General features: G+C 65.7%; 4 protein-coding genes across 6 annotated transcripts; 1 reads left to right on the forward strand and 3 right to left on the reverse strand.

Annotated features, from left to right (window-relative positions):
• Nucleotides 1-309: 309 nt before the first annotated feature.
• On the forward strand, nt 310-1,881 carry CTXN1 (cortexin 1). Its single transcript, XM_025863073.2, has 2 exons — nt 310-534; nt 888-1,881. The coding sequence occupies exon 2, from the start codon at nt 908-910 to the stop codon at nt 1,154-1,156; it is 249 nt and encodes an 82-aa protein (XP_025718858.1). The 5' UTR covers nt 310-534; nt 888-907; the 3' UTR covers nt 1,157-1,881.
• A 1,293-nt stretch (nt 1,882-3,174) lies between these two features.
• Nucleotides 3,175-6,024, reverse strand: SNAPC2 (small nuclear RNA activating complex polypeptide 2). 2 transcript variants are annotated; one of them, XM_025863074.2, is made up of 5 exons: nt 5,380-6,013; nt 4,695-4,814; nt 4,466-4,534; nt 3,897-4,188; nt 3,175-3,805 (listed from the first exon to the last, which is right to left on the reverse strand). In XM_025863074.2, exons 1-5 carry the CDS (start codon nt 5,560-5,562, stop codon nt 3,474-3,476), a joined length of 996 nt encoding a protein of 331 aa, XP_025718859.1. In that variant the 5' UTR covers nt 5,563-6,013; the 3' UTR covers nt 3,175-3,473. The 2 variants fall into 2 exon arrangements, with proteins under 2 accessions (XP_025718859.1, XP_025718860.1); XM_025863075.2 differs by lacking the exon at nt 4,695-4,814 and having other exon boundaries at nt 5,380-6,024.
• A 447-nt stretch (nt 6,025-6,471) lies between these two features.
• Nucleotides 6,472-10,207, reverse strand: TGFBR3L (transforming growth factor beta receptor 3 like). Its single transcript, XM_073889459.1, has 7 exons — nt 9,807-10,207; nt 8,760-8,896; nt 8,370-8,681; nt 7,628-7,748; nt 7,377-7,535; nt 7,096-7,168; nt 6,472-6,701 (listed from the first exon to the last, which is right to left on the reverse strand). The coding sequence occupies exons 1-6, from the start codon at nt 9,874-9,876 to the stop codon at nt 7,101-7,103; spliced, it is 867 nt and encodes a 288-aa protein (XP_073745560.1). The 5' UTR covers nt 9,877-10,207; the 3' UTR covers nt 6,472-6,701; nt 7,096-7,100.
• Nucleotides 10,208-10,318: 111 nt separating this feature from the next.
• MAP2K7 (mitogen-activated protein kinase kinase 7) lies at nt 10,319-20,132 on the reverse strand. 2 transcript variants are annotated; one of them, XM_025863076.2, is made up of 12 exons: nt 19,918-20,132; nt 18,145-18,192; nt 14,993-15,134; nt 14,719-14,785; nt 14,487-14,600; nt 14,282-14,401; nt 14,029-14,136; nt 13,747-13,926; nt 13,564-13,644; nt 13,310-13,452; nt 12,729-12,774; nt 10,319-12,614 (listed from the first exon to the last, which is right to left on the reverse strand). In XM_025863076.2, the coding sequence occupies exons 1-12, from the start codon at nt 20,039-20,041 to the stop codon at nt 12,480-12,482; spliced, it is 1,308 nt and encodes a 435-aa protein (XP_025718861.1). In that variant the 5' UTR covers nt 20,042-20,132; the 3' UTR covers nt 10,319-12,479. The 2 variants fall into 2 exon arrangements, with proteins under 2 accessions (XP_025718861.1, XP_025718862.1); XM_025863077.2 differs by lacking the exon at nt 18,145-18,192 and having other exon boundaries at nt 19,918-20,130.
• Between the last annotated feature and the right edge of the window lie 316 nt (nt 20,133-20,448).

Genomic DNA, 20,448 nt, shown 5'->3' on the forward strand with positions numbered 1-20,448 from the left:
TCGGAGGGTTGGGGTTCCTAGAGCTGGAGGAGCTTGAGCGCCAATACGAGTGATTTTTGGAGGCATTGGGATCCGCCCGCGCAGGACGTCTGGTCGAGGGGTCTATCGCAGAGAATGGGGGGAAGGTGCGGAAGTCGGGCTGGGGTGCTGGTGGGGTGGGCGAGGTCCTCGGTGCTGAGGCTCCCCGTGGCCGCGGTCTCCCAGGCGCCTCCGCGTGGGAGCTCCGTCCTCCCCGAGGCCGGGGCGGGGTCGCGAGCCCGCGCACCGCTCCCTGCGCAGCCTCCGCCCCCCGCGGCGGCCCCGCCCCCGTCGCCATGGGAACAGCCGCGGCGGCCCGGCTAGCGCGCGGCTCGCCTGCCTCGGTCTCCAGCGCTCCAGGGGCGGGTGGGGTGGGCTGAGCCCGGGCCGCCGCCGTCGCCGCCAGCCGCCGCCGCCACCGCTACCACCGGGGAGAGGCCGAGAGCGGAGCCGGCGCGGGTCCCGGAGCAGAGCGCAGTCACCGGGAGCTCGGTCCCCGTCCCGGTCGAGGCCAGGGTGAGGGGCGCGGCGGGGTGGGGGTGGTGGGGGAGGAGTCCCCGGGACGCCGAGAACAAAGGGAGCGGGGCGGGGGACAGGGTTTCACCGCTGCGCCGCCCGGGCTGCGCGTTCGCACCTGTTGTGCGCGGGCCGGCCGGGTCCGGGCTCCCTCTCCCCACTCTCAGCGCCCCCACCTGCACGCACGGCCGGAGTTGGGTCCCCGCGAGCCGGGCTTGGGCGTAGCCGGGAGACAGAGGCGCGGGCGGGGGCTGTATCCGGGCAAGGTCAGGGGGCGGTGGCGGGAGGGGGCGGCGCAGGGGCGGGAAGGGGCAGCCTCATCCCGCCGCCCCCGGCCGGCCCTTCCTCCGCAGGGCGCGCGGCGATGTGAGCCATGAGCGCGACGTGGACGCTGTCCCCCGAGCCGCTGCCGCCGTCGACGGGGCCCCCGGTGGGCGCGGGCCTGGACGCGGAGCAGCGCACGGTGTTCGCCTTCGTGCTCTGCCTGCTCGTGGTGCTGGTGCTGCTGATGGTGCGCTGCGTGCGCATCCTGCTCGACCCCTACAGCCGCATGCCCGCCTCGTCCTGGACCGACCACAAGGAGGCGCTCGAGCGTGGGCAGTTCGACTACGCGCTGGTCTGAGCGGTGCCCGGCCGCTCTCCGAGGGGCCGACCCGACGGGGGCGCCGCCTGGCAGGGATCGCGCTCAGGACCTCCGCCCCAGCGCCTAGCCCGAGGAAGGAGGCCGTTAGAGGTCCGGCCCCTCCCCCTCAGACCCCTCCCATCTTTCCTCCCGGCCTGGCCGGAGCCCCACTTCGTGCCTTTATCCCGCCCCGTCCTCGCTCCGTAACTCGCCGGCTCGGCTGGCCCCCGACTGGGAAGAGGACCCCCACCCCCACCCCAAGGCGTAGAGGTGGCTCTGCTATTGTCCTGCCGCCGAGCATGAGTGTCCTGTCCATTCCTGGATGCGGGGGACCCCCGTGTCCCCCCTCCCTCCCCTGTGGTCTGGCCATCCTCACTCCGCCCCCGCCCCCGATCCCCCCTTAGTGTTGAGCTGCTCCTGCGGGGCAGGCTCCCCTGCGCCCGTGGGGTGGACGCTGCATACCCATATGCCCTGCGCGGCCTGCCCCGGAGACCGAGCCTGGAGAGCACCAATGGCTGTTGTGTCCAGGACGCGCGGCGCTTTCGGTGGGAGCAAGAGTGCGGGCAGGTTCTCCCCAGTACAGGTCAGCGCCCCTCCCTGGCCCTCCTGCCGCTTCCCCCTGCCCCCTTCTCGCATCCCGCCGCCGCGGCCTTCCCCATGCCTTCCCCCTCCTCCCTGCCTCTGAGCCGATGGTGTCAATAAAAGCTATTACTGAGCGCTTACTACATGCCAGGCGGCGCGTGAGTTAGCGCATGCTGCGCATGACCTGTCCCCTCTGCGGAACCCAGAGTGAGCCCTCTTAGCATCGCTGTTCGACAGCCCAGGGGATGGAGGCCCAGGCAGCCTGAGGGACTAGCCTGTACTGTACTGAGTGGCGGGATTCCAGCCTGGCTGGGATTTGAACCCAGGCCTGACTTCCACATGCTCTTAATGGCTGCCCCATGCTGCCAAAACATGCAGGCCGCATTCTGGGGGACTGACGGGTGAACTAGCTCTGCGCATCGCCAAGGTCCACCCCCCACTTCTTTCCCTTAACCTGGGGAGACTGGAGGCTGTGGAATAACGGGACTAAGTGGGGCTGGAGGGGGGTGGGGGGGGCCCGCTCAGCCAGCCCTGGAGGGTGCCACCAAGACATGGCATGATCTCCTGGCACTGACCACATCTGCTCCCCCAAACCTCTCAGCCTGGTTCCTCCTGCCCACCATCCACACACGCACTTTGGAAGCCGGGGGACGGGCAGCACGGACTGGGCTGGCTCTGCTCCACAGCCCCCGCCCAGGAGCCTGTTTGTACCCCGGGGAGCCGTGTGCAGTATGTGGGGAAAAGCAGGCGCTTCTATAAAAGGAAGGCTGTGTGAATGCACGGGCTCTGCGAACACATCTACCGGCTCTCAAAGGACTAGTTAGGCTGGGGGGGGGGGGCTGTGGGAGGATACCTGGCTCCCCTGCCGTGCCCTCCCCAGCCTCCCCCTGAATCTACACCCTCAGGCAGGCTGATGAAGGGGGACCCCTTGCAGGGACACCCCGCCACACTCCTGGGAATTCGGGGCCTTTGGCAGCAGCCAGGACCCTTCCTCTACCCAGCTCAGCTCCTCCGTCCCTGCTCTTCCTTGCTTTGCTGGGGGGTGGGGGGGATGACTTGCTCCCCCTTACCCTTGACCTGTACCTGGGGCCTGGCTCCTCCCACCTGGCTACCCTCTGCTGGCTTCTCTTCTCTTCATCTGTGTGAGAGGAGGTCACCTGCGCTGAAAACCCTGCACTCAACATCTGTCAGGCTCAGGCCTCATCCTCCACACAGTCACTGAGGGTCCCCTTCACGGCCAGACCAAGGTCACTCCAGGTGGCACTGAACCAGACCTGGCGGCAGCGGCAGCCTTTACTAATGACTATGCCTTCCCCCCCACATGCCCCCCCTTCAGGCCTGGGACCCCAAGCTCCAGCACTCCTACCTCTGACTTCTCCTTCTGGCACTTTGAGCCTCCACTCCCGCCTTTAACTCACAGGAAAAAGGGAGCAAGACAGATTGGCAAGAACTTTACTCACAGGACATAGGATACAGAATGTTGGAAGGGACAGGAGCTGGGGGGAGGGGGACTGGCTGCCCCCACCTCAGTTCCATGGCCAAACCCCTGTGCAACTGTGCTTCTGTTTCAGAGACCCCTACCGTGTCGGTCCTCTTCAAGGCCACCCCCTGCTGCCCACCATGTCAGGGACCTTCCACCGTGGCTGGGTCCTCCTGACAACCCAGGACCAGCCCGGGCAGGACTGAGGGCCAGGGGGCTCACAAATGTCTGGTGTGTCTTCCACCTGCCAGGCCTTCACCTCGCAGGGCTGGCTGCCTGGCCCAGAAATTCCAGGGGCACCAGGAATGGGTTCAGGGGGCAGACCCCAGCTGCTTGCCAAGCAGACCTTGGTTCACTGGGCCCGGCATTCTCCGGAGCCAGGGGCACGGCCTGGCTGGCCTCCTCTCGCCCCGGGGAGCTTGTCCCGGCATCCTCAGCTCCGGGCGCCAGGCCCTCCATGGCTGGGTCCGGCTGAGGGCCTGTCAGGTGCACGTACATATCCGACATGTGTTTAACCAGGGCATTGCAGGGCAGGCGGAGGAGCTCCTCGGGAAGTGCCAAGAGCAGGTCGAGGACCACCGCTGCCTCTGGTGATGGACACAGAGGTGTGGGGTGAGGGCAGGGCGGGCCTTGCTGCCCGGGGCTCACTCCCTCCCAGCCCCTGCCCGTTATTCTCACCAGCTGCAGAAAGCTCAGGGCCATGGCAGCTGCGGGAGACGGACGACAGATACTTGTAGATCTTCTCAAAGTCCACGGAGAAGTCCCCTTCCACCGAGGGCTCAGCCAGGGATGCAGAAGGTGCCTCGGGGGCGGGGCCATTCGCCTTAGGGGCGGGGCCCGCGGTGTCCGGGCTGGAGTCCTCCCGCCCTCCGGGGGCACTGAGCAGCAGTAGCTTCCCACGCGCCTGTGTGGGCTTGGGGGGCTTGGAGTGCAGGAGGCTGACGGGCTCGGTGGCCGCGATGGTGAGTACCTGGCAGGAAGAGAGATCAGGGAAGAAAAGGGGGAAGTCCTCCCATCGGCCTCTCTGCTGCCCTGCACCTGGCTGAGCTCTCCACCTCCACCGGCTCACCAAATCCACCCTGTTAGACGTAACACACGGGAGCTGTCGGAAGCAGGGTCACTGAGGCTCAGAGTGTTCGGTGACTGGCCGGCGTCACAGAGCTGGCAAGAGGAAGGGCCCCGGAGCCAAGTCCCCCTAATTTAGACTTATACATAACACCCCCATCCTGCCTGCGGGACGGCTGTACCTGTGAGAAAGCCACAGTCAGGGCCTCCTCCAGCGGGCCTGTTATCTTCTCAGCCAGATCCATCCATACCTAGATGGGGCGACCAGAAGGCACACGGTCAGCCTAGGGACCAACCCTCGAGGGTCTCCAAGCCCTGCCCCTCCTGGGGATTCCCCTGACCAGGTTATGCCCCCCCAACACCCACACCATGCCCCAGGGCCCGGTCTTGGCGGGCCTTGTCCTGCCTCACCTCGATGGGGGCCGGGGTCTGTGTTTCCCGGCGCCTCGGACCCTGCGGGCCACCGGGATGCACCCTCTGAATGGCCTCCCGGACCACGCGGCCCTTGAGCTGCCGCAGGAAGTCCCGGATCTGGAGAAGAGGAGGAGGCCGAATGGGCCTTCTACACGCCCAGGGTTGGGGAGAGGGGCCAAAGCCTACTGCCTGCTCCAGCACCGGCACTGCTCCCTAGCCTCCCGCTACCCCAGGGTTACAGGTCTCAGTGACTCTGCCCCGGGGCTCGGGCCCAGGCCCCAGGTGTGACCAGCCACCCCATAAAGGTATAAGGCCGGTTCTGCTTCCTCCCCGCAGCCAGGGCCCACCCTCTGCAAAGTTACTACCCTGTTCAGCGCCCCGCTTCACCCACTTGGCCCCGCTTCCTGGCTCTCACTTCAGCTTCACTGCCCTTTCCGCCCTGACTCGGGCCTCCACTCCGTCTAATTCGGAGTCCGACCGATCCCTCAGCCTCTCGCACGCGCGGCCTCCACCTCGCCCCGCCCCTCAGCCTCATGTATGCCCCGCCCACCCCGGCCTCCCTTCCAAGTCCCCCCGCCCCCACCCCACGCTCGCCCCGCCTCCCCGCCCCTCAGCCGCAAGTCGGCCCCGCCCACATCCTAGCCGGGCCTCCAGCCCCGCTCCCTTGCCAGGACCCCCTCACCTCCGCCTCGCTGCGGCCCGGCAGCTCCCGGGCCAGCTCAGCGGCGTCCGGCTCCGGCTGGCCCTGCCGCGCCTGCAGTAGTCGCAGCAGCTGCCGCTTCTCGCGGGCGCTCCAGGCCGCGGGGCCGGTCACCTCACCCAGGTAGCGCGCCGGCGCCGCTCGCCGCCGCTGCGGAGGCTTCATGCCGGCGAGGGCGGTGTCGGCGTTCCGGGCCCGTTTCCCTGGTAGGCGGGGTTACGGAGGCCGCTGGGGTCAGAAAGCACCGCGCGGAGGCAGAAACAGATGGGGGCGTGGCTCCGCGTTTGCGGCCGAAGAGAACCGTTTAGATGGGAGAAAATGGAGAGATGGGCATGCGAACGGAGGTGGGAGCGCATGAGACACCCCACCTGCCTGCATTTTATCTCCTCCGTGAACTGGAGCCGAGACCTTACATCTCCTGCCCTCCCTCCATTCCGGGACTGAGTCTTGGGAAACTCCTACTGTGTGCTTTGTTTCTCCAAAAGGGGTGGACCCTGGCAAGAAGGCAGCTGTTCAGTGGTAGCCAAGAACCCGGGCTGTGGGGTTGGCCAGCCCTGAGGACCTAGAGCAAGTGACATGGCCGAGCCGAGCCTCAGTTTCCTCATTTGTGAAATGGAGCTAGTAGTCCCGCTGGAGGGAAGGGAGGAACTCGGACAGGAGACAGTTAAGAGCTCTAGACTAGACAGAGGGCGCTGGAGCAGAGACCAGAGGTCAAGGCCTTTAGCGAGGGCAGGCTCCATCCAGGGTGGGGGTGGAGAGCGGATAAAGCCTGGCTTTGGGAAGACCGCCGGAGGCAGGAGGGCAGGTGCAGGGCTTGAGGAAGGAGGCGGAGCTTATTAAAACTTAAGCACGTGGGGTTGGGTGTCCCTTCCTGTTTGGGAAAAACTCCCTTGGGTCTCCTCTGGCCTCCATCTGCACACGTATACATGGGCGTGTGAGCCCGGCCCCCAAGTCCTGATCCAAGGCCTCTGCTTCCTGCCCCCTATACCCGCGCCAGGCTCACACGCAGACTTCAGAACTCGGCAGGCCAGATCAGATGTTTATTTTGAGCCCAGGTGGGAGGGTGCGTGGAGGAGCGCAGCGGGGGCGGGAGGGTTCGGAGCAGAGACAGTGGTCCCGTCGGGTCCGAGGTCGGCCGCGGCCGGTGCAGTCCTGGCGGGCCTGGTTCGAGGCCGTGGCTGGTGTGTCTCGGGACCTTGCTGGGGGTGCGCCATCCCTGCGGAGGGGCTACCCGGGCTGAGCGAAGGAAAGGACACAACACAGGCCACCCCCTTCCCAGCGGATCATTGGCCTCCTCCGTCAGTCTGTGTGCGGGATTGAGGGTGGGTGCTAGGTCTGAGTCGCGAATTCTCTTCGTCTAGTGTCTGTCCGAGGTTTGAGGACCCCTCTTGTGACACAGAGCCCGAAGTTGGCCACGGGTGACCCAGTGCCCGAGTTTGAATTCCAGCTCCACCAAATTTTGTGGCCTTTGACAAGTTACTTCAGAGAGTGCCTCATGTGTCTCATTTCTAATGTGGGGATTATAATAATATCTACCTGAACGTTGTTATGAGAATTACATTAATTAATAGGCACGAAACCTTCCGAACACTCCCCGGCACAGGGAAAGCCTAAAACGCCATTATCATCACCTCCCTCTTTCAGCTGTCCTACCGGCTCCACGTTACAACCCTTTCCCCTCCTCACCCCCCCGTTTACCTGCCTCACTGGGGCCTCCTGGGCTGGGGGCCGCTGGGCGAGTCCCTCGGGGCCGGACCGGGGGTTGGGGGCGCTGGAAAGGAGAGGCAGGCTGCGGAGCACTAGGGGTTGCTGCGCACTGGGCCGGGGCAAGGGCGCCCCCTGGGGGCTGCCGCGGGCGTAGCGCAGGCAGGTCTGGGGATGGTCGGGGCTCCACTGGCTGGGTCGCGGCGACCCGGGGTCCCGACCCGCGGGGATAGGCTGGGGGCCGGGCGGAAGTCCCAGCGGGCGGAGCTTGGTACCTGAATGCGCACAGACGAGGCCGAGCCCGGCGGCCAGCGCGGCGCCCAGCACGAAGGCAGCCAACACCAGCGCCACCACGGGCGCAGGCTCCAGGGCCGCCGGGGCCGGGTCGGGAGGCTCGGGGCGCACGGCTCTGCCGGGGACGCCCTTGGATGGCCCTGTGGGAAGTACGACACAGGGACTGGGCCCGGGCCCCAGATGTCCTCCCCACCCCCCGTTCCCCGACCCCTGCGGAGAACTGCGCGCTCACTGGGGGGTGGCCGCGGCACTGTGACCACGATGGGCTGCGTCAGCGTGTGCAGGTGGGCGCTGTCGGCACCCAGGCTCTCGTCGCTGCCGGCGCCCGCGCACGCCTCATCCTGAGGCAGACACTGGGGGGAGGAGGAGGCAAGAGATGGGCAGTCAGGCCCCAGGATTCAGGGACCTGTCCCCGGGGCTCCCTAGAGGTCTACGTGTCCAGCTCTCTATTGCGACCAGGAGTCGCACCAGTGAACTCCTGGAAATCCGACCCCCGAGAGGTCCGCGAGCCCAGCCCCTAAGATGTACAAGCAGCCAGCCACCCAGCCTGTGAGGACTCCAAATTGCAGCCCCTCAAGGTCACACGACCCAGTTCTCTGAGAACCTTAGATACCCGACCGGCCCCTTGGCCGCCTCTGCATCCAGCCACCCAGCCCTGGAGGGACCTCTGAGTTCCGCCCAAGGCATCCCAGAGCAAGCCCGGTGTCCATTCCCTGTCCCCTTGGGGAACCCCTAGGCAGAGCCTCACGGGCCTCCCTCTCCGTCCCTGAGCCCAGCCACCAGCCCGAGACCCAGCGACTCTCCCCAGCTCCGAGGGACCCCCGTCTCCAGCCTCCAAAGCGTCGGACCCCCGAGATCCCCAAGCTCCAAGGGGCTCTTCCTTCAGAGCCCGAGGGGGGGGGGGCCTGTGTCCAGGCCCCCCCCTCCCCGCGACTGGCCCAGGCGCCCAGATTCCCGGCCGTGCGCTCGCGCACCAGCGATGGCGGTGGCAGCGTCAGAGGCGTAGGTGTCCGGCGGGCTCCCCGGAGGCGGCGGCAGCGGCTCAGCTGGCAGTGCAGGAACTGCACCGAGGCGTTGAAGACCGGGCGCAGGCGGAAGCTGAAGCGCGCGGGCCCGGCAGCACCCGGGCGCGGCGGCGGCGGCGGTGGGAGGACGACCGAGGAGTCGGCGGGGCAGCCCCCGCGCAGCAGCTCCAGGGCGGGCCCCGGGGCCGGGCGCGAGGACGGTGTCACCGAGCAGCGGTGCAGGACCAGGCCCCAGCGCGGAGACGGATGGGCCAGGGCCGCCTAGGGGGCGGGGGCGCGATCAGCCACGGCCGCCCCCCACCCGGCCCGCCTTGGCCCCGGCGCGCCCCGCCTCCACACCTGCACGAACACGCGGCTGTCGGCCGGGACCTCGAGCGGCCCCGCGCGGCGCGGGAAGGCGTCCTCCGCGTCCGACAGCTCCAGACTGAAAAGGGGTCGGCGCAGCCAGGGCCCGGGCGCCGCGGGGAATGGGGGCGCTGGCGGGGAGAAAGGGTGACACGAAGCAGGTCGCGCTGCCCCTTAGCCCCTCCAGGCCAGCGGAGCAACCTTCCCGCCTCCTTTGGAAAAAGGGTGCTGTTGCGGTGAGGGATTCCCGGGTGCTCGGTGCTGGGCTCCGCGCCGGCTTCACTGCTGGCAGAGTAGGCATGGTACGTCCCCTGAAGGTCCGGGGGCCGCCACAGCCCAGCAGCCGAGGCTGGGAGCTAAGCTGCGCGCCTCTGGGGAGGAGCCCCCCTTTCCAGACCTGGATCTCTCCCCCCCACAGCAGACCTGGGACTCCCTGGCGGGGCAGGGTTGAAGGGTGCCTGACCCGGGGCGCGGCGGGGAAGGCGGCCCGGCTGGGTGAGGTCAGCTACCCAAGGGGCCCAGCGCCCGCTTGGGGGAGGGTGCTGCTCCCCCCTTTCCTTTCCAAGGTTACCGTGACCAATGGGGAAGGGGAGAAGGAAGGCGCCGTCTCTGCCCCTCTGGCACAGCTGGAGCCCAGCCGGGCCACCAGGGTCTCCCGCCTCTCCGTTTGTCCAGGCTCCTCGCTCCCAGACCGAGCGCAGCAGCAACACAGGGTGGGGACCCACACGCACCCACACCCCCTCTGCCCGAGGGAGGCACTCCGCTGGGATCCTTGTCAAATAATGTTCTCAGGACGGTCCCCACACGTTTCCTAAAAGCATCGGTACACCGCTCTCCCATGGTCACTGGCCTCAGTGTACCTGCTGGGGCCTCTGAAGAAGTTGGGGGTCCAGGAGAAGGATCTGGAGACGGGAGACAGAGGCAGAGCCCACCTGCCCCCCCACCCCCCGTTCCCCCAGGCAGGGCATAGGGGCGGTGGAGCCAAGAAAGGGCAACACGGGGATGGCAGCCTGATGGGCCGTGTCCCCAGCCTCTACGTACCAGGCGGTCCGCTGGGCAAGGTGGCGGCCCCGGGGAGCAGGGCCAGCAGCAGGAGCGTGGCACCCAGCATGCTGGACCGGCGCCGAAGTGTGCCCCAGGAGTGCAGCCACCCGCCGGATGGCACCCAGGCCCGGCAGGTGGGCAGGCAGCCCTGTCCTTGGCTGAGCAGCCACCCCAGGAGGCGGGGGCGGTGGACTGAGGGGTGTGCATCAGAGCCAGCGCCCAAGGTCTGCCAGGGATTAAGGGCTCCTCTCTGGCCAACCTGTGGCTGGTGGGGTGGTGGGGAGGGAGGTCTGGCAACACTGGTCGCTTGATATGCAGCAACTCACTACAAATACCACCCTTCCGGGCCCGGCTGGGCTTCAGTCCCCCCCCCCCCCCCCCCCCCGGTGCAGAGGCCCCATCCCCTGGAATGGCACGGCTCCCCCCGCCCCCCAAAGGTCAGGCCTCACAGCCCTTTCCCACCTCTTGCTGCCCTGGTCTGCCAAGCTCAAGACACACCACAGACTCCGTGGAAGAAAAGGGAGGGGTTTTATTCTCAAGCGTCTAAGGATTTACAAACGGGGGCATTTCGTTTTTAAAAAGGGCTGGGGGAATACTGGCGACCGGGGAAGGGGTCGTGGGCCGGCGGCCTGGGCCAGGCCACCCCAGGCCCCTGCCCGCCCGCCCACCTGCTCCCCCCTCTGCCTGGTCGAGAAGGATGGCTGGTGACTGGCGACGGAGGGAGAGCAGAGGAAAGAGGCAGAGAAGAGGTTCCCCCAGAACCCCCCCACTTCACGCAGAAGGGGGGCGGGGGCGGGCAGACGCACTCACAAAACAGAAAGTAGTTAAATAAAAATAAATCCAGGTGGCTGGCCCAGGGCCTCCACTGGCCCTGGGCCCAGCCACGGAACCTTCCAGCTACCCACAAAGGCCTCGCCTCCCCTCCCCTCCTTGGCTGGGCCAGGTGAGGGAGGGTGGGGGACCAGGCCTATGGGCCCCCCACCCTGCCCCCATCCCCTCACAAAGGGGACCGGGGCAAGAGAAGGTGGCCGTTTCCCTCCCGGGCAGGGGACACAGAGCAGAGAACTCGAGGACTTTTGAACATGCGGCGTTTTGTGAGTCTGGCGCAGAACGAGAGTCCACAAGACAGACAGGATACAGTGATGCCTAGGCCTAGACTGCGTCCGCTCCGTCCGGCCAAGTTCCTCACCTTTGGTGTTGGTTGGTTTTGTGGTTCTGTGGGTTTCTGTTTTTGTTTTTTTGTTTTGTTTTGTTGTCCACTTAATTTGCATGCATCACCAACAAAAAGGAAACACACCCCCTCCCAGTCCGGCTGCTGCAGAGGGCGGCGGGGGGGGGGGGGGGGGGGCGGACTGGCCAGCTCTGGGGGAGTCGAGGGGCGCTCAGGGGCACTCCAAGGGCGTGACTGCCTACACACGCCCAGCCCTCAGCCAGCTCCACCTCTGTCCTGTCACACGTCCTCGAACCCCCACACCCGCCCCTTGCACCCTCGACCCCTGCCTCCCCGGGGCCCCGGGGCCCCGCTCCTGCCACTGACCCCCTTCACCACCTCCCTGCCGCAGCAGCATCTGCTGCCCTCACCGTGCCCTGCACCCGCCTTCCCTGAAGGCCACCCTGTGTGGCCGCGGCCCCTCGGGCTCCCTCCACGCCCCCTGAGGTCCTCAACTCACCCCCCCCCCGAGCTGTGGCCAGTCTCCAGCCCCGAGGGCTGACCCCGAGGGAGGAGGAGCCCCCAGAGCCCACCTTGGGGCTCGGCCCCGCCCCCCGGCCCCAGACGCCTGTACCCACAGGCGGTCGGGGGGCTCCACCACAAGCAGCTAAACATGACTTTGGTAAAAGTTTCTGAAGGTACCGACAAACCCCGTGAGAACAAGCTCTTTGCCCCCCCCACCCCAAACACCCCACCAAGTACAATAAAATACAATAAACTCCAAAAAGGACCCCCTGAGATCAAAGAGAGAGAGAGAGAGAGAGAGAGAGAGAGAAAGACAGAGAGAGAGACCAGCCCAGGCCCAGCTGCAGTCGTAATGCCCAGCCTGCCTTCCTGGGGCGAGGACACCAGCTGACGGACTCGCCACTGCCGGAGACCCAGGTGGACCCAGGAGTCCCCCGGGGGGGGGGGCTGGCGAGGGGAGCCCGGGTATGGGCCAGGAGAGAGGCAGAGGCAGGGAGGGAGATGGGGAAAGTCAGAGAGGTAGACAGGGGATGGGGGAGAGGGTGGATGGAGGCAGGGAGCAGGTCTGCGGAGGGAAGCAGGAGGCGGAGGGGATGGCACACGGCGAGTTGGGGGGGGAAGGGGCGGGACGGGCGGCGCTCTCCCGGCCCCTGGGGGCCGCCCCAGCCCAGAGGTTACGACTGAATAAATAGCGAGTCTGCTCGTGGCCTGCTGTCTTCCGTTCACAGTGTCTGTCAGGGGGACGCGCACGGCTGGCTGACCCCGGGAGGCCGGCTGACCCCGGGACGGGAAGGGCTGGGGCCTGGCGAGCCCATCTGTCCACGGCTGGTGGGCAGGGGGCTGGGGGTGGGTTGGCACCCCCTACTTTCTGTCCTCAGCCCTCAGCAGCTGTCCAGGTCCCAGGTCCCCCTGGTGGGCAGCTGGGTGGCCAGGTGCGGAAGGGGGGCCTGTGGCCATGCCCCCGGCCCCCGGTGGGGCTGGCCGCCACCACGTGGCTACCTGAAGAAGGGCAGGTGGTGCTGGCTCAGGACTCCGCTAGTCCTCGGTGACTCAGTCTTCGCCATGACGTCCTTGAACCAGGACGCCACATCTACCTCCAGCATCTCGTAGCGCTTGATGAAGCTGTGTTCCTGTGGGCCGAGGGGTGGGGCTGAGGACGAGGGAGGCTCCCCCCGGGGTGGCTGCTCGGGCCCCTGGGCGGATGTCCCGGTGGGAGGGAGCGGGTAGGGGCCCCAAGTACTCACAAGTAGCTTATTATACTTTGGTCTCTTCCTGTGATCCTTAGTAAGGCTGAAGGAGAAGGAAAGAGAAATAAAAACTGGGGAAGGAGGCGCCTGGCTGCCCTGGGGACTCAAGTGTCCTGGCTCTGAGATGGGGGTCTTCAGAATGTCGGGGAAGGAGCTGCTGTGCACTCGTGACCCAGGGCTGCTTGCTGAAAAGCCCGAGGACCCAAGGCCTGCACTGGGGAATCCCGCCTGCAACAGAAGCCCAAACTGGATTGTAAGGGGCTTGTGGGAGAGGTAAATGGGGCTCTCCCATGGTACAAGCAAACGCAGACACGACGGCAGGCAGAATTCAATGGCTTGCGGAGGCTGGACGCACAGGCCCCCTGGCACTGGGGCATATCTGCTGTGCACAACCTCCCGCGGCAAAGGGCAGGCTCAGGCCAGGGCCAAACCCGACTCCTAATGCCCAGAGCTCTGGGCCCAGCTCCTGCCTGCATCCCTGCCAGGAGCACCTGCCCTCTCGCCACAGCCACCCACGCTTCCACAGAAGTCCGGCCCCGAACCTCCCTAGAGCCCAGGCGGGGGGGCAGGCTCCTCACCAGTCTTTGACGAAGGACTGAAAGTCCCCTGAGAAGCCCATGTGGCCGGGCAAGAGTGGGGGCTCTTCCTGTAGGACTTTGGTGAGGACTTCAAAGTCTGTCTTGCAGTTCTTGTAGGGAAACTGTCCTGTTGCCAGCTCCACCTAGAAGAGAGGACCAGGCCGGATGGGCTGAGCACGGGTTCCTCCCCTCCCTTCCCGCCTTCTTCTGGATCCTGAGGAGATGCTGCCCAAAAGGCGGGGGCCCCCACTCACCAAGGAGATGCCCAGGCTCCACACATCGGCCCGGATATCGTAGTCCGGCTTGGTGGGGTCCGGGGGGTCTATGCGCTCCGGCTGCCAGCAGGAGAAGGGGAGGATGTACCCCCAGGCCGATGCGGGTGCGCCGCCCCGATCCCCCACGCCCGCCCGCCCAGGCGCCACGCGGCTCCCACTCACGGCCATGTAGGCGGCACAGCCGGCGCTGCGCGTCTTGGCCTTGGAATCAACCAGACGGCCGCTGATGCCGAAGTCACAGAGCTTGATCTGGCCCCGCTCGTCCAGCAGGATGTTGGAGGGCTTGACGTCACGGTGGATCACGCCGTGCTTCTCCTTCAGGTAGTACAATGCCTTCACGATCTGCAGCGAGGATAGCGGGAGGGCACCGGTGACGGGAGGACCGGGCCCCGGGGCGGGGGGAGACACGACCCGGCCGGCTGCACCCCTGCCCGGCCCGCTCACCGCCACCGTCATCTTGCCCAGGATCCGCTCAGGGATGGGGCCCTGCACCCGCTTCTTGAGCTTCTCAGCGCACGTGCCCATGAGCTCCATGGCAATGAAGACATCGGTCTGCGGGGGCAGCACAGGGAGGCTTGGGCACAGCTGCAGCCCCTGCCCCCTCCCCCCTCCACGGACTCCAGCCATGGAGGAGACCCCGCGGAGCCCCCAGAGAGGCAGGGGAGCGGTGCAGGCCGCCGGCCGGGCACGCACTCACATTCGTGATGAAGGTGCCGAAGCACTGCACGATGTAGGGGCAGTCGTGGCTCTTGAGCACCACGTCCAGGTCCATGAGGATCCGCTTGTTCTCCTCCTTATTCCCAGAGCGCCGCATTTGCTGCACGGAGGGCCAGGGGAGCCTTAGTGCCGGAGTGCCGGGGTCTCGGGGTGCGGGTGGGGGGCCCACCCGGGGCGGGGCTCACCTTGACGGCGATGACATGGCCCGTCTTCCGGAAGCGCATCTTCCACACCTGGCCACACGTGCCGCTACCCATTTCCCCCAGGTTCTCCAGATCGTTGATTTCTGCTTGGTAGCGCTGGTAAGGACAGCCAGAACTGCAGGATGGGCCAGGCCTGGGGCACCGCCCCCACCCCAAGGCCTAGCCCCGCGGTGCGTCTTGCCCACCCCCCAGGGGGCCAGGGCCAGGGTGGTACCTGGCCCCCGATGGTCAGGTAGCCCGTCTGCTTCATGATCTCCTGCAGCTTCTGGTCAATCTCGATGCTGGGGGGGGGGGGGACAGGGAGGAGGTCCCGGTGGAGGAGGATCCCAGCCAAACTGAGGCCACCCCAGTCCCCAACACACAGAGGTTCCCATAGATTTAACCACCCTCCTCCCTAGGGCAGGAGAAGTGACCCTCCCCACACTGACCTCCTGACCCCCTCCCCCCCCACCCCCCGCTGGCCAGCTAGGCCCGTCCCAACAGCTTACCTCTCCATGCTGCGGGGCATGAACAAGGTTGACGGAAGCCCCAGCATGTTGCGGGGCCGGGCAGGGGGTGTGGGGTGCTGTGGGGAGCTCTCAGAGGACGGTGAGCGGCTGCCCCCATCATTGGCCAGTGGGAGCTGGAGGGCTGGGGGGGGGGGTGAGAACCAAGGGTGAGAGGGGGTTAGCTACCACCTGGCACTCGGGCCTTGGGACTCTGGTCTCCCCCTCCCTGGCACCAGGTAGGCGAGCACAGACCCCCCAGCCCCCACCCCACTGGGCTGGAAGAGCTAGTGTCTCCCGGACCACTCTCAGCGTGCCTTCTCCCACCCCCCTGACCTGGCAGAAGATGGAGTAGGCTGGCAGGGAAAGGTGGTCCTCAGAGGCTGAGGGACTGTCCCCAAGTCTATGCTGACACGGGATCACGGCCCAGAGACTGATGACATCCTTCAGCCAGGCAGCCTTCCTGATATGTCCCTTTCCTCCCCACCTCTGCCCAGGAAGCAGGCCCAGAGCCACAGTGCCCACACTCTGGACCATGTGAGGAAGGAATGCCTGCCAGGATCAGCCTGGGTTCTGGGCCTGTTGGCAGCACTGACCCTGGCTGCCCAATAAGAATCAGGCAGACCACCCCAGGGAGACACTGGGCGAGGGCCCCACGCTCCCAGCTGCCTTGCCCCACGTTCTGTTCCAGGGTCAGGGAGGGCCACCCTCTAGCCAGCAGGCTCATCTCTAAGCCTCCCAGCTTGGCCTGCAAAGCTGGGGCCAATGGGTGGGGGCAGGCCCCCAGGTTGGGCCTGTGTCCTCAGGGTGAGGGGATCCAGGTGGCACAGCCCCTCCAAGGGCTGGTGGGATGGGGGGGTGGGGAGTGGGCCAGGCGGTGGGGGCTTCTCAGCAGCCTGCATGCGGACAGCTTGGGCATGCTACAGGCAGGCGGGCAGGCAGCGGGCAGGCAGCGGGCACCCCGGGACGGGCAGGCGGCATTCGGGGATCGGGAGGGCAGGAGACAGACAAGACAGATGGGAGCCAGGACTTGGGGCCCAGCTGCCCAGAGGAGGCACTGCAGAGACAGGCCGGACAGGGGCCTGGGACAGAACAGTAGGTTCCTGCGGGGCTAGGATCCTCCCTGGCTGGGCTGGCAGTAGGGTGGGAGCAGAGATCCGTGTGGCCCCTGGAGAAGACAGATGATCCTCCACCGAAGCCTCGTACCCCAGAGGCCCTGGTGCTCCAGAAGGGGGTCTCTAGCTGGGTAGGGCACTGGCTGAAAAAGTCTCTAAGTGGGGCCAGAGAGGACCTTCCCATGGAGAATGGCTGGCCGGGAGGCCTGGGGCCTGCCACTCTCCCACAACCCTCAGCTGATGCCCCCTTCTCTGCCTACACCCCCTGCCGCACTCCATGCTTTCCTCCCACAGTTCTGCAAGCACCTGGTAACGTGGGCCCAGTGACCAATGGACAGAGACAAATATGCCTGAACTGCTGGCATCTGGGTACTTTCCCCACATTGTTACCCTGGACCCCTGACCACATCCAGAGTGAGGGAGCAGGTACAGGATCCTGGTCTGCAGTCACAGAAGGGACACAGGTCTTGCTAAGGCCTGCTCAGAGCAAAAGAAGAGCTCGGGAGGCCCCAGGGAGATGGCCAGGCCCAGCACCTGCACTGGCCTGGAGGCCTCACCTCCTGAGCGCCCTCCCTGCTGCTCTAGCCCTGGCTTTGTAGTGTCCTTGCTTCACTCCTCTGTCACGGCCAAAGTCCTAATCCCTCCCTCTCTGGCTCAACCACCTCATGGGCACCTGAGGGGCCCCCCAATGCTCCCCTGTACCTGGACTCTCTGAGGATACTGCCAGGCTCTCGCCCCCTGGGGGGTATCTGGGCCCCTTTTCTGCCCTGCATGGTCAGCTCCTCTCTGAGGTGAGGACCACACCCCTACCCTCTCCACACTTCTGGGGCGGCGGGGGGGGGGGGGCAGATGCTTCCAGTGGCCCTACAAACTGAAACACGGTGGGGACTTGAGCGGGGCTGGTGTAGGGTGGCTAAGGTGGGGGAAGGGAGGAGGTACACAAAGGCCCTGAGAACAGAGGTTACAGAGGTGGTGACAGGCCACGCGGCAGAGTGAGAGCAAGAGGCTGAGTGAGAAAGAGAGGGAAAGAGAGAACAAGAGAGCGCATGGAAGCACACGGCTAACAAGAGCCACAGACGTACCAGGCTGTCAGTCCAACACACATGCACGCGTGCGTGCGCGTGCACACACACAGGACACGGCACAAAGCCCCACACGCATACAGACAATATGCCGAGAGCCCTGAACAGAGCCAGCCCCACGCTGTCTTACACACACACACACACACACACACACACACACACACACACCCTGCCCCAATCTAGTTCCACCTACACAAGGGCCAACAGGGCCAGACCCCACCCAGGTGTCTGTCTCTCTGTCCCTTGTGCTCTCTCACACACACAGACACACACACACACACGTCACACATCTGCTCCAGACCCGCTAGCGACTGCGCTCAGGCCCCGGCCGGCTGCTTCCTCCACCTGCAATCTCCGGCTCCCCGCCTCCCACGAGCCTGTGCTCAGACCCCAGCTTCTCCAGAGGCTTCCCCGACTGACCAACCCCTGAAGAACCGGCCTTTTCTACAAGGCATCCCTGCTTTCCCCACCTCTCCCAGACCGGGAAAGTGCTCACTGTCCGTGAGCGTCAGCCACGTGTCGAGCGGCCCGCGGTCCCTTCTGTCCACTGCTGTGTCTCAAGTCGGGCGATACGTGTTCGCTGTGCTGTTGAAACAAATCAACAGGCACAGCGACGGCCTGGCGCAACTCTCTCTCTCTCTTCCCCTTACACACGCGCGCACACGTGCCCTCTCACAGGCGGCAGACTCCCGGTGGGTAAAGGAGCTCACTTCCTCTTCCAGGGAGTCCAAACCTGAGCCCACCAGGAAGGGAGGAGTGGAAGGCGAGTGGACACAGAAGAAGAGGCCAAGTGGGCTGAACACTGTTGACCACTGATGGTGTGGAAGGAGAGAAAGTAAGAGTGACAGGCGCGCACACGCACACACAGCATGGGGGGTGGGGGAGGGCATTCTGCGGCGGGGCAGCGGTTAGGTCAATGGTGCAGATGTCCAAGCGACGATGATAAAAAGGCTGGTACCTGCTCGTTGGGACGGGGCAGGAGCAGGGCTTAGAGTGATCACAATAACTGGATGGGGAAAAGGAAGAAAAAAAACAACACCACGATAAATCACAACAGAAACAACTGATTTGTCCAAAAGAAAAGAAATCAAATCATAACGAGGAAGAGAGGGAGGCGCGAGGCACCAAACTGCAGAGACGGGTAGAAACCGACAGAAATGGGAGGACCGGGAGCATGGGATGGAGCTGACACAGACACAGACGCCTGAAGGGGGCTCCTCAGGGGCCTTCCCGCCGTGGGCCTCACCGTACCTCACTCTGTACCTGGGACAGCCACCCCATGAGGCATCCCCGGCCCCATACCCAGCCCTGTCTCATCCACACCGGGGCTAGGGGAGGCAGCACCGCAGAGCCCAGCGGGGACCCTCCAGTCCTGGGAGGGCTTTCTGCCCCAGGGAGGAACCCACGCTACCCCAAGTCAGAAGAGTGAGGGATGAGGAGTGGACCGCACACAGGGATTGGGGGCGGTCAGGCTGGGCGAGCAGGGAGTGACCCCAATACCCTGATATGGGGGTGTGTGCCCCCTCCTCCCAGGATGACCCCACAGGGAGCTACATAAGCTACAAGGATCATAACAGAAGAAGTACAAAGGAGGGCAATTTGCCAGCTCAGGAGACACAAAGTGTGTGGTGGGGTGCTATTCATCAGGTCTGTGGGGTGAAGACCTGATGCCCTCTAGCTGAGAGATTTGGGGAGGGCGTTCCGTGGGACATAACAAAGAAACTAGACAGTGGTTGTGGTAATCCCAGGCCAGGTGTGAGTGCTGGGGGAAGGAGGAGCAGCTTTTGATTCCAGATGATAAGATGCCAGGGAGGCAGTCACAGAGATAGCGGGATCAGAGATAAGGTGTACGTGGGCTGGGAGGTCGAGATATCACCACACTGGCCCCACGCAACCCTAGGCCAGGTGAGTGTGGGTGTGCAGGGAAGAGGAAGTCACTTGAGTCCAGGTGAGGAAAAGCTGCTAGGCCAGGGGCTGGGTGTGTATTTTTGGAGAAACTAGACAGTCACCAAGATGGTGGCAGTGAAACCCGTCAGAGAAGTCTGAGGGGACCTGGTGTATGTGGGTAGGGTGTGCGTGAGAGGGGGCCTGGTAGGCCCAATGACAAGGTCCCAGCCTGGGAAAAAGGGATTACCGGACACAGCCACAGGGAAGGAGGTCAGAGGAATAGGAAGTTATCTGTGGTCAAATGACCTCAGGTGTCACCCGGGCCAGGTACGAGTGAGTGTGAGTGGATCATCCACTGAACCATCTGACAAGGACCCAGGTGCGGAAGGGGGAGAGGGGCCTCCTGCCAGGCACTGAGATGGCAGGAGCGAAATCATCTGGTCGGAAGGGGTGTCCGTGTTTGCGAGGAATCTGGATGTCGTCACGGTCGCATGGATTAGGGGAGCGCGGCTCCGGGTAGGTGACGGTGACATAGGCTCCGAGGATCACGGTGAGGGGGCGGGTCATCAGGTGGGGGGCCTTGCCCTGGGGCCGGGTAACTGGGCTCGTAGGCCCCGTAAGGGAAACCCCTACGTTGGAGGAGGACCGCCCGGGAGCCCGCGGCCCCACGCCCCCCGGGTCACCGTGACCCTCTCCCAGCGAGCCGACAGCAGGGGGTACGGGGTGGCGAGGAGGAGGAGCAAGAGCGCCCCGGAAGCGGGGGCGGGGCCTGACGGCGGGGGCGGGGCTGCCCGCGGCGCGCGCCCCGCCCCGCCCGCCCCCTCCCCCACGCCGCCGTGCTTACTGGGCCTGGGCCGCTGGGGGCTGATATCCAGGTTGAGGTCGATCCTCCGCCGGGCCTCGCGATTCTCCTGCTTCAGCTTTGCTTCCAGGCGGGACAGCTTCTGCTCCAGAGAGGACGCCGCCATCTTCCCCGCCGCCGCCGCGCACCGCCCGGCCGCCCGTCAGTCCGGCAGACAAACACCGCACTGCGCCTGCGCCTGGATGACCCCACCGAGCCGCCGTCTCTCCGTGCACGGCGCATGCCCGCGGCGCGCACTCGCCCGTCCCTCGTGCCTACCCTCCGCGCATGCGTGCTTCTTCCCAGCGGGAGGGGTGACACTACCTAGAGCTCGCGTCTGGCAACGTGCAAATCCTCTCACCGTGATGCGCACGCGCGGATTCCGAGCGCACTCTCGAGAGGCGCTGTGTTGAAATCCATTCACTGTTCTGCAGGGAAGGGCGGGCGGGGAAAACGGCACGCCTGCGTACGGAGGGGTAGGAGCGAGCCCGCGCGTGGCCCTTGGTGCGCATGCGCAACATTGGCTCGCTCTTC

This window comes from Callorhinus ursinus, unplaced genomic scaffold (assembly GCF_003265705.2).
Source record: "Callorhinus ursinus isolate GAN/ISIS: 27379988/994484 unplaced genomic scaffold, GSC_fseal_2.0 scaffold107, whole genome shotgun sequence".
NCBI classification, from domain to species: Eukaryota; Metazoa; Chordata; class Mammalia; order Carnivora; family Otariidae; genus Callorhinus; species Callorhinus ursinus.

What these genes read in the sequence shown, in the direction of transcription:
- CTXN1 (XM_025863073.2), top strand. Translation starts at nt 908, where the DNA reads ATGAGCGCGACGTGGACGCTGTCCCCCGAGCCGCTGCCGCCGTCGACG.
- SNAPC2 (XM_025863074.2), bottom strand. Translation starts at nt 5,562, where the DNA reads ATGAAGCCTCCGCAGCGGCGGCGAGCGGCGCCGGCGCGCTACCTGGGT. An exon ending in AGACCCCGGCCCCCATCGAG is followed by an intron (nt 4,535 to 4,694) that starts GTGAGGCAGGAC and finishes CGCCCCATCTAG; the next exon opens with GTATGGATGGATCTGGCTGA. An exon ending in CCCTGAGCTTTCTGCAGCTG is followed by an intron (nt 3,806 to 3,896) that starts GTGAGAATAACG and finishes GTCCATCACCAG; the next exon opens with AGGCAGCGGTGGTCCTCGAC.
- TGFBR3L (XM_073889459.1), bottom strand. Translation starts at nt 9,876, where the DNA reads ATGCTGGGTGCCACGCTCCTGCTGCTGGCCCTGCTCCCCGGGGCCGCC. An exon ending in ACAGCCGCGTGTTCGTGCAG is followed by an intron (nt 8,682 to 8,759) that starts GTGTGGAGGCGG and finishes CCCGCCCCCTAG; the next exon opens with GCGGCCCTGGCCCATCCGTC. An exon ending in CGCTGCCACCGCCATCGCTG is followed by an intron (nt 7,749 to 8,369) that starts GTGCGCGAGCGC and finishes TCCTCCCCCCAG; the next exon opens with TGTCTGCCTCAGGATGAGGC.
- MAP2K7 (XM_025863076.2), bottom strand. Translation starts at nt 20,041, where the DNA reads ATGGCGGCGTCCTCTCTGGAGCAGAAGCTGTCCCGCCTGGAAGCAAAG. An exon ending in TGGGCAAGATGACGGTGGCG is followed by an intron (nt 13,927 to 14,028) that starts GTGAGCGGGCCG and finishes TCCTCGCTGCAG; the next exon opens with ATCGTGAAGGCATTGTACTA. An exon ending in CAAAGTATAATAAGCTACTT is followed by an intron (nt 12,615 to 12,728) that starts GTGAGTACTTGG and finishes CTCGGCCCACAG; the next exon opens with GAACACAGCTTCATCAAGCG.